General features: G+C 33.1%; 2 protein-coding genes across 2 annotated transcripts; one reads left to right on the top strand and one right to left on the bottom strand.

Annotated features, from left to right (window-relative positions):
* Positions 1-5864: 5864 nt before the first annotated feature.
* On the bottom strand, positions 5865-6988 carry LOC128039291 (uncharacterized). Its single transcript, XM_052627763.1, has 3 exons — positions 6637-6988; positions 6254-6402; positions 5865-6122 (listed from the first exon to the last, which is right to left on the bottom strand). The coding sequence occupies exons 1-3, from the start codon at positions 6986-6988 to the stop codon at positions 5865-5867; spliced, it is 759 nt and encodes a 252-aa protein (XP_052483723.1).
* Positions 6989-9143: 2155 nt separating this feature from the next.
* Positions 9144-10520, top strand: LOC105787607 (caltractin). Its single transcript, XM_052627762.1, has 6 exons — positions 9144-9300; positions 9497-9533; positions 9627-9654; positions 9774-9926; positions 10253-10355; positions 10456-10520. Exons 1-6 carry the CDS (start codon positions 9144-9146, stop codon positions 10518-10520), a joined length of 543 nt encoding a protein of 180 aa, XP_052483722.1.
* The last annotated feature ends 903 nt before the right edge of the window (positions 10521-11423 follow it).

Raw genomic sequence — 11423 nt, 5'->3', positions numbered from 1 at the left:
TATTTGGGCGATTTAATATAGATCAAATGAGTTGTGAGATAGATTGCTCATTTATTTAAACATAATATTTTAATTCTAAATTTAAATTCATTAATTTTTTTATCCTTAAAAGTATATAGTTTAAAGCTTAAATTTCAAAAATAAAACATAATATAATATTTATTATAGAAATAAATATTATTTAATTAATTTTTTTAAAAGCATGTTTTAGTGGCGTTTGTGGCAAAAGTGCCCGCTAAAGGTCATGATCTTTAGCGGTGTTTGTGTTAGAAGCGCCGGTAAAGACCATGATCTTTAGCGGCGTTTTTTCACATAAACGCTGCTAAAGTTAGCGACGTTGTCAATAGCGGCATTTTTTATGCCGTTAAAAGTCTGTTTTGGTGTAGTGTGGGTATGAAACTTTTATGTATTTAGGGTTATTTTTCTTACAAATCTAGACTTGGAAAAAAAAGTTTGCAAATTATACTTAGTTGTGTATTAAATTCAAAGTTAAATTGTTTTATTGAAGTTATCAAAACTTTTTTCCAAATGCATTTTTTTAACTTGTTACTTAAATGTAGGGAGTGTAAATACTTGCAAGCTACTTGAGTTTAATCTGAAAAACCATGAACTCGGCTTAGTAATTATCTAGCTAAGCTTGAGCTATCAATCGAGTCAAATTCAAGATTAGAAATAATCGGCTCGAACAACTTGTGAGACTTATTGAGATTTTCATTTTTAAATATTTTATATTATTAAATTATGTTATTGCTCATAACCCTAATTTTAGTTATTGAGCATAGCTTGAGCTCAAACTTGAAGATGTCCGAGCTTAATCGAGTTTGAGTATGAAAGTTGATAAACAAGCTTAATGAGTGATTAACACTTATGGCATTTGATTCACTATTAGTATATTATTTTAAAACACAAAGTATATTAACTTTTATTTCAAGCCTAAGATTACAATTTTAATTAGCATATAACTATGACTTTCTTTTAATGAAAGGTAACTAGAAACCACCATCTGGAGGTCATATGTTAACTTATGCTTGTGAAGCTTAGAGTAGGTAGAATCCAACAACAGTTACGACACTGACGATGAGAGTGGCGACCTTGATTACAATAGCATTAGAGGGTGTTGGTGCGGGACTATCATTACTAGATTTCAAGCTATCACTATCAGCAACATCACCCGCACTTTTAGGGCTACAAGAAGGGGCATCAGAAACTTCATCATTGATAGTTGGTGGAGGAGGTTATGAGACCACCTCGGGGGACTCAACGTCAGGAATGAATCCCTTTTTGGACTTAGGGTTGCCGCTTTTGCTAAGGCTAGGGGAAGAGGAGCTTGAAGAGCTCTTTGGGGCTGCAGAATGAGATGACTTGGGTGCTATTTCGTCGGATTTTGATGGTGAGAAGAAGGGCTATTGGAGGATTGTGACAGTGACTTGATAGAGGAAGTCTTGGGGGAGAAAGCCGGAGAAGAAGAAGATAGTGGCTTCGAAGGTGAAGAATCCTTAGAAGGGGCTGGTGAAGTTGATGAATCAACTGAAAATACCCCAACAACAGCCATGAAAACAAGTGCAACAACAGCAAGATCTTGGTAGGCCATCTTTCACTTTTACTTCTTAATAATTTCTTATACACTTGTTATCTTTTTATCATTAAAATATTGAGATATATATATTCAATAGTGTGTGTAAGAGAAGTGAATTTCTTATGAACCTTTAACATCTCAAAATAGTAGATTAAGATTTTGTTTTGTTGTTTATTCTTTTTAGATAAATATCTAATTTAATTGTTAATGTTTGTTTATACTGATATTTGTCCTTTAAAAATTGTACAATAAACTAATTATTGTAGTAACCATATTTAAACTTATAACAAAACTTTTCAATGGTTAAACTTTTAAATGCAATTAAAATTTAAACCAACAATATATTTTATGTTAAAAGTAAATTGACTTATTCAGTTAACTTTGTTATATTTGTCTCTTCTGTCTTATCTAATATCTAATTATCTATCATATTTTATATTCCTCAATGGCTTCATTAAATGGAAAGAACCATGGGTTCGAGTTCGTATTATTACGAAAAAGATGTGAAGCTGCAATGCCTATTTCATGATCTCTCAAATGTTGATTTTTCATGAATAAAGCGGTTTGTATGGTTCACCTTATGGTTGATCATGGGCGGATAGGAACTTGTAGTCTTGTGAAACAGTGTTTTTTTCCTCTCTCTAACCTAAAGGTTGGCCTAATGTTTTTCTTTTGGGGAAAGGGGAAACGTGTTTTAGCATCAATATTCAAGTTGCCAACTTGTCTCACCTATTTTCCTATTTTATAATTTGTTAAATTTATTTACTTTGCTTTAATTGTTAGAGCTTCTGTCTGATACTTAGATGATTATGTTCATGTTTATGTGTTTATTAACACTTAGTTGTTGAAATCAAATTGGATAGGTCGATTAGATTGAAAACTAGTCGATATATCGATCTAAAATAAGAAGAAAAATCAATTGACCTACAAACCGGTATAAAACGTGAACCGGATAAACTATTAAAAAACCGATTCAATGGATATTTTTAATATTTTAGGCCAAAACGAAAAAAAATTGTTCTTTTTTTCATTCAAAAGCCCTTCAAGCTCTCTGTTAAATCTACTCATCCGCTTTTCTTTTCTTTTTTTGCTAAAAAACCCAGAGCATAGAAAGATAAAGAGATAAATTATTAAAGTCTTTTATAAATGGAGAATAAGTGGTTTTTGTTAGAGTTTGAGTTATTCAATTGTCTTTCTTATACTTTATATCGTCCATTTCTTATCTAGTAGCTATCATATATTTTATGCTTCAAAGGTTCTATTAATGAAAAGAAACGTGGGTTCTAAGTTCATATTATTATGAAAAATTGTGAAGTTGCAATGGTTATTTTATGATCTCTCGAATGTTGAGCTTTCATGTACAGAGTGGTTTGTATGGTTCATCTTATCTTTTCCTTGCTTGTATGGTTGATTATATAGAAGATTTATTAATATTGGGAGGAATAAAATAAAGAAAATGATAAAGAATATATTGGAGAAGAGAAATAAATTTTGTATGGAAGAAATAAAATTCTTTCTAATAATTTTTTTAAATCACACTTAAAATCTTCATTACATACAACTCTTTATATAAGAGTTGTAAGTGACTATTCATCTATATCACTAAATGCTAGGAGTTGTGACTATTCATGCATGTGTGTAACCTTTCATATTCAAGTCTCTTCACTATTCATAATGTGTGTAACTTTTCATCTTCAAGTCTCTTCACTCTTCATATTCAAGTCTCTTCACTCTTCTAACTTTTCATAATTTATTTGTGCAATATTAATTTAATTATGTGCCAATAATGCCTCCCTTAAATTAAACTTGCTTTGAACTCCCAACCTTTCAACATTTTTTCTTGAATACTTGTCCACTTAGCGGCTTTGTGAAAATATCAACCATCTGATCTTCCGTCTTGCAATATTCAACTTAAACATCACCATTATTCACTAGTTCCCTCAAGAAGTGATATCGAATGCGAATGTGTTTGTCCTTCTATGAAGAACTGGATCTTTTGTGACCGAAATAGTAGAACTATTGTCACAAAAAAAATTGTTGACTTGCTCTGTTTCTGCTTAAGACTCTCCAAAATTCTACGTAACCAAATCAATTGACATCCTGCATAAGATGCAGCGATATATTCAGCTTCTGTAGTCGAAAGCGCCACAACTGATTGTTTCTTTGAGCTCCATGAAACTGCACCAATACTGAGGTGAAAAACATAACCAGAAGTGCTTCTGCTATCATCAATGCTTCCTGCTAAATCACTATCCATATAACCAATGAGATCAACTAATGTATTAGCTTTATAGAAAATTTCATAATCAATGGTTCCCTTCACATATCTCAATATTCTCTTGGCAGCCTCCCAGTGATTGGAGTAAGGTTTCTCCATGAATCTACTCACCAAGCTAACAGCAAACACGATGTCAGGCCTTGTCGAAGTCAGATACATCAACTTTCCAACCAAACTTCTGAATATGGTGGAATTGACTAGCTTTCCTTCACCCTCTTTAGATAACTTCAGACCTGTAGTAAAGACTGGATTCACATTTTCCATCTTGAACCTTTTTAGAACTTCCTTTGCGTAGCTCTCTTGTGAAATAAAAATTCCTTTCTCGGATTGATGAACTTCAATGCCAAGAAAATGATGAAGTTCTCCCAAATCTATCATCTTAAATTCTGCCATCATTGAGTGCTGAAATTCTTTCAACATCTTCACATCATTTCCTGTAAAAATAAGATCATCAACGTAGAGACTTACAACCATGAATCTTCCTTGAGAATTGTCTTTGATGTAGAGAGTATGCTCATATGGACATTTCTGGAATCCACACTTCTGAAAATAAGAATCGATGCGGCTGTACCAAGCTCGGGGTGATTGCTTCAATCCGTACAAAGCTTTCTTCAACTTGTAAACTTTTTCTGCTTCTCCTTTTTTGACAAACCCTGGTGGTTGATCAACATAGACTTCTTCTTTGAGAACACCATTCAAAAACACAGATTTTATGTCCATTTGGAATATTTTCCAATTGTTTTGGGTAGCAAGAGAAATAAGTAACCGAACTGTCTCAAGTATTGAAGCTGGAGCTAATACTTCTGTAAAATCTTCTCCTTCCTTTTGCTTATATCCTTTTGCAACCAGTCTTGCCTTGTACTTTTTGATAGAGCCATTCGGATTCATCTTTGTCTTGTACACACATTTGACTCCAATTAAATTCTTGTGGGGCGGCAAATCTGTAAGCTCCCATGTATCATTGTTTTCAATTGAGCAAATCTCTTCTTTCATGGCTTTCCTCCATATTTCTTCTTGATATGCATCATCAAAAGAAAATGGATCTTCTCCTGCAAAAAAGGCAAAGAATACAACATCATTTTGCACAACTTCATCAGTTACATCATATAACTCTTGGATGCTTCTCGTTTTTCAGATCGGGCTGGATGAAGAAGAATTCGATGAAGAACTTGGGGAAGCAGGAGGATTTCCTACTTGAGCATCATCTTCAACATTCTCAATTACTACCTCTTCTTCTTCTTCTTCAAGATCAAAAGGAAAAATTGGCAAATTTTCTTTTTCAACTTCCATATCTTCAAACATGGAATTTTCATCAAACCGAACATCTCGGCTTATCACAATCTTCTTTGTCACCGGATTGTACAACTTGTATGCCTTACTTCTTTCACTATAGCCAATGAAAATGAATTTCTCTGACTTGTCATCCAACTTACTTCTCATTGCATCTGGAATATGAGAGTAAGCAACACTCTCAAATACTCTAAGATGAGGAACACTAGGCTTTGTACCATACCACGCCTCATGTGGTGTGCAATTCTCCAAGCTTCTTGTCGGCGATCTGTTGATAAGATAAACTGCACAGAAAACAGCTTCAGCCCAAAATCTTCTTGATAACCTCTTCTTCTTAAGAAGACATCTAGCCATTTCCATAATTGTTTTATTCTTTCTTTCACACACACCATTTTGCTGAGGCATATGGCGGACTGTCATTTCATGCCGGATGCCACTATCTCGGCAATATTTCTCAAATTCTTTCGAAAAATATTCACCTCCACGATCTGTCCGTAAGGTGTTAATTTTCATCCTAGTAAAGTTCTCCACTTCTGCCTTGAAATCTTTGAATCTCTGAAAAGCCTCTGATTTTTCTTGTACACAATACACCAATAACTTTCTTGAGTAATCATCAATGAAAGAGATAAAGTAACGATTACCTCCCAAAGATGAAATTGTCATTGGACCACAAAGATCCGAGTGAATAAGTTGCAATGGTCTTCTTGCTTTCCACGAGGATTAAGAAGGAAAACCAATTTTGTGTTGCTTTCCAAGTTGACATGCTTCACAAATATCATCAAGCCGATTGATTTTTGGTAAACCTCTGACCATCATCTTCCTTGAAAGCATCTCCAAATTTCCATAGTTCAAATGTCCATATCTATCATGCCATAACTTTGAAACTTCTTTATGAGCACCAATAAAGCAAGACATATTCTGATTTTGAAGGGTGAAAGAGAAAAGATTATTTGATGCCACTCCAACTCTAGCAACAACCTGATTTTTCCTTGATAAATAGCAAGCCATGTCACGAAAATGAATATCATACCCCTTCGTCAAAAGATGCCAACGCTAAGTAGATTATTTTTAAGACTAGGAACAAAATAAACTCCAGACATTTTCTCTACCCTTCCTTGCTTTGTTTTGAACTCCAACTCACCAACACCACTAACTTTGTAAGCCTTGCCATCTCCTACTTTTACTTCTCCACAATCAGATTCAAAGAACTTCAAAAATAAATTTTTGCTACCTGTAATATGCTTGCTAGCACCACTGTCTATGTACCAGACATCATCAATCTCTCCACCATGAGACACGAGCAACAAAGTTTCTTGCTTTTGCTCTTGATTATTTTGTACTATATTAGCTTCATTTTTCTCTTCTTTCTTGTACCAGCATTCACTTGCCAAATGACTAGGTTTGCGACAATGATAACATTCAAAATAGCCACGACCTCTTTCTCTTTGATTGCCACGTCCACGTCCTCTTTGTGATCCTCTAAAATTCTAACTTTGGTTGGCTTCGTTCCATCCATTCTCCGTGCTTGCATCTTCACCTCTTTCACGAGCATTTGAGCCTCTTCCTCTAAAATTTCTTCCTCTTCCACGACCGCGATCTCTCCCTCTTTGATTTTTAAAATCTCCCTTCTTCTCATTTAGAGACAACTTTGACTGGAGTGCTTGATCTAGATCTACTTCCTTCTTCTTGTTGTTTAATCTTTCTTCATGGGCTTGCAACGAACCTGTGAGTTCATCAATAGTCATGGTACTCAAGTCCTTTGATTCTTCAATGGCTACCACAATGTAGTCAAATCTGGAATCCAAAGAACAGAGGATTTTCTCAACACCACGAATATCATCCATAGTTTCACCATTTCTTTTTAATTGGTTGACTATAGACAAAACCCGTGAACAGTAATCAGAAACTGATTCCGACTCTATTTTTTGCAATCTTTCAAACTCTCCTCGAAGAGTTTGCAACCGAACTCTTTTCACCTTTTCATCTCCTTTGAAAGAATTTTGTAAAATCTCCCATGCTTGTTTTGCCGTGGTGGCACAAGCTATTTTTTCCCATGCCGCTTCATATGATTCAACTCCTTAATATATCCAAAATAAGGCTTGTTGATTTTTCTTCCTTGATTTTCTTAAACTCTCTTTTTGAACTTGTGATAATCCTTCCTCCTCTTCAGCCTCAACTTCATTATAACATTTTTCAACAATCTCCCAAACTTCTAAAGATCCAAGAAGAGCTTTCATTTGGATACTCCATTTGTCATAATTTTCTTGGGTTAATTGGGGAACGGAAGAAAGAGGAATAGAATTGTTCATTTCGATCGAACAAGGCTCTGATACCGATTTGTAGAAGATTGATTAATACTTTGAGAAACAAAACAAAGAAAATGATAAAGAATATACTAAAGAAGAGAAATAAATTTTGTATGAAAGAAATAAAATTCTTTCTAATAAAATTTTTTTTTAAATCACACTGAAAATCTTCATCACATACAACTCTTTATATAGGAGTTGTAAGTGACTATTCATCTATATCACTAAATGCTAGGAGTTGTGACTATTCATGCATGTGTGTAACCTTTCATATTCAAGTCTCTTCACTCTTCATAATGTGTGTAACTTTTCATCTTCAAGTCTCTTCACTCTTCATATTCAAGTCTCTTCAGTCTTCTAACTTTTCATAACTTATTTGTACAAGATTAATTTAATTATGTGCCAACAGATTATGGGCTAATAAATCACTTGTAGATCTGATTAAGATTTGTGTTATCTTTTAAGTCTAAAAGGCCAACCTAATATTTTGAAAATAAAAATGACTTCATCTCTAATATTCAAGTTGCCTGCATAGTTTGACCTATTTTCTTATTTCATAATTTGTTAATTTTCTTTTCTTTTCTTTTACTAAGAATTATTTATGGTAGGGGTTAAAATTTTCATGTAACACTTAGATAACATGAGTTTTTTTTTTTTTGCTCAGTCGATTGGTAAATTCCAACTACTTTCAAAGATGAAAAGATTACAAAACTCCCAGAGTAACTTTCACTCCGAAGCACACTCGACCGGAGACATTCAACATCAACGCAAACAAAATTAATAGCCAGCGAATGACAGTCACCACCAAACATTAAATAATGAAGGTCTCCTTACACTTGCTTTTGCCAGAGCATCAACCATACCATTATCTTGCCAGTGAATAAATGTGAATTGAACTCGAACTAACCTGCTTTTGCCAGAGTATCAACCATACCATTATCTTGCCAGTGAATATATGTGAATTGAACTCGAACTAACGAGTAAATGACACAAGTTCATGTTCATGTGTTAATCAACACTAAAAACAAAAACTATTAATAATTTAAATTCATGTATTTACTAATAATTGAATTAAGTTCTCAATTTAAAAAAAAATAAAAGTAGGGACTGCCATCTCAATTCAAAAGTAAATTGATATAATACCTTTGCTGAAGTTATCACAACTTTTTGTTAATTGGTTGCTTAAATGTAGCAAATATTGCAAGACCACGACGATGACTTGTATAAAAATTTAAGATATTTTATTTCAAATACGATGCAATTAAAATCGGATCTAAATCAAATGCCAAATGTATATAAAAAAATTGTAGTTTTATACACTATTTTTGGGTTTTGAATTAGTATCTTCAGATCAGTCTTTTCAGTTTTTAATTCCTTTTCCTTTTGGATACTTTCTCTCGAAAGAGTTTCCATCTCATCTGAATTAAGAATGGTATGTTAGCTCTTAATTCAATTTATTTCTTAAAATATTAGGTAATTGTAATTTTCTTTATTTTTATTACTAATGATTTGGTTTATGATATAATTTTCTGAATCTTCTAATCATCGTCGAAGCAATTATGGATATAATCCAATGAATAAATCAGACAATTGGTGTAATTTTGTTATATTATAAAATTTCATACACTAATAATATGGATTACTCGAATAATGTCTTAAACTAGTCTATTATAGAATTAGAATAGTGTTGGTTATGTGTTCTAATAAATGTTTTGATCACTTTCATCAGTCTAGTATTTATAAAGATACACCAGGGAAAGACAAGCATAAGGGACGCCACCATGGATTAAGCCAACAGAAGAAGCAAGAGATTAAAGAAGCATTTGAACTATTCGACACTGATGGATCTGGTATATAAGCTTAATTGCATCATAATTTATTATGCTTTTCGGATTTGAATGTAACTTTAAATTTTATTTCAAGTTTTTATGTATTTAAAAAAAATTCAAAGATGATCATTTCTTAATATTCATATCCAGATGGATATTCTTTTGAGTCTCAATTCTCCACATTTTACTAAATTATAGTCTGAATTTTGCTGTCCAGGTACCATTGATGCCAAAGAGCTTAATGTTGCCATGAGGTATACATACATACATACATACATACATACATACATACATACATTTTACCTGATATCAGAACTAAATAGAGCTAATCGTTTTTAGCATTACAGGGCACTAGGTTTCGAGATGACAGAAGAGGTAATCTTTCAAATATCCTGGTTGTGCTATATATAGCATGTTAAGTTTATATATATGTATATATATTCAGAATCCTTTAATGTTTAATCTGCTACATCACATTCACACACACACACCAGCAAATCGAACAAATGATTGCAGGTGTAGATAAAGATGGAAGTGGAGCCATTGATTTTGATGAATTTGTGTATATGATGACTGCCAAAATTGGTGAAAGAGACACTAAAGAAGAGCTTACGAAAGCATTCCAAATCATTGATCAAGATAACAACGTAAATATCTGCTTCTGTCTTTTCTGGTTATTTGCATCAGAATTCCTCAACTATGGTTAAAATAACAATGCAAATATTAAATTGCTAATACATGTGTATCTACAGCATTTATAGTTCTGACTTGACTTGTTAAAAACACGAAACTACCCTCGAAAAATTTATTAACATTAAAATGTTAAATTCAAGCTATCCATTTACTATCTTTTAACGTCTAAATTAACAGATCTGATTAATAAAATATTATTTTAAGAACTCAATTGAAACATATTTGAAGTTCTAATAGATAGTTTGCCCATGTTTATTAACCCTTCTTCATTTGAATTCAGGGAAAGATATCTGCCCAAGACATTGAACGCATAGCAAACGAGCTTGGTGTAAACCTGACTAAAAAAGAGATTCAAGACATGATTGAAGAAGCTGATAAAGATAGTAAGCTCCAATAACATTTCTTCTTCAATCTTAATATACAATTTGTCATCTAAGTTTCAAGGAAAGCTTATTAGTTAATGGTTGATAATTTTGAATACAGATGATGGAGAGGTAAGTATGGACGAGTTCATGAGGATGATGAAGAGAACAACATATGGATACTAGAAAGTTCCATTTTAATGGTGAATTGGAAGGGTTTTTGCTGCAGTCAATGCTTTAAAAATGTTTTCGATTTTCTATAAACTGAACTGAACGTTTCATCATCGCATTTAAACATATAGCTGATCTATATTATGTTAAAAGATGAATTAAATTATAGAGGTTTGACTTTGTTATATCATGCGGTAGTGTAGAGTTGTTGATGAATTGTATTGTGAGTTGCAAGTAAAGATATTGTCAAAGTTGTGTGACCTAAATTTCTGTTAAAGAAATAAAATATAGTGACAAAATAGGGGGATTTGTGGGGGCAAAGGTCAAGGGCCGAATTAATTAGAGTCAGCCATGATTGAAACTTTACTCAACAATTGGTATAACATCAAATCTTGAGTTCAATGAGACAAAGTACATCATTAGTAAGTCACTGCTAGTGTCACGAGCCAAAGTGCAAAGCCCGTAACCATCGCACCAAATGTTCCTATGGAGGTCTATCGTTTAGATGCAGATCATTTGGCCCACAAGAGCTGGCCTGATTCAAAGAGCTGTTAGATTGAAGCCTAGGTGGCTCAATGATAAAGATATGGCAACATAGGCTACCTTGGTTAATAGGGAAACTAATCTTAGAAGATTGAGGAGAATCATATCTTGTAAGATTAGATTGTATTTGATTATATAATCTTGTAAATCCCTAGATTTAAGGGATAGGCTAATCTCGTCCATTGATGTAACTTGATCTAGACCGTCGGTTTTGGGGGAGCTCAACTATAAATAGAGAGTCTCCCCCTCACTTGTAACTCACTTTATTCTTTGATTGTTTCTTGTATTCTTTACGAGAAAGTAATACAATTAAGAGCATTTACTCAAACACCTCTCGTGCATAATTTTCTATGGCTTTCTGTTCTTTTGTGCTTT

This window comes from Gossypium raimondii, chromosome 2, assembly GCF_025698545.1.
Source record: "Gossypium raimondii isolate GPD5lz chromosome 2, ASM2569854v1, whole genome shotgun sequence".
In the NCBI taxonomy this organism is placed as follows: Eukaryota; Viridiplantae; Streptophyta; class Magnoliopsida; order Malvales; family Malvaceae; genus Gossypium; species Gossypium raimondii.
This window is presented reverse-complemented; position numbering and strand designations above follow the sequence as displayed.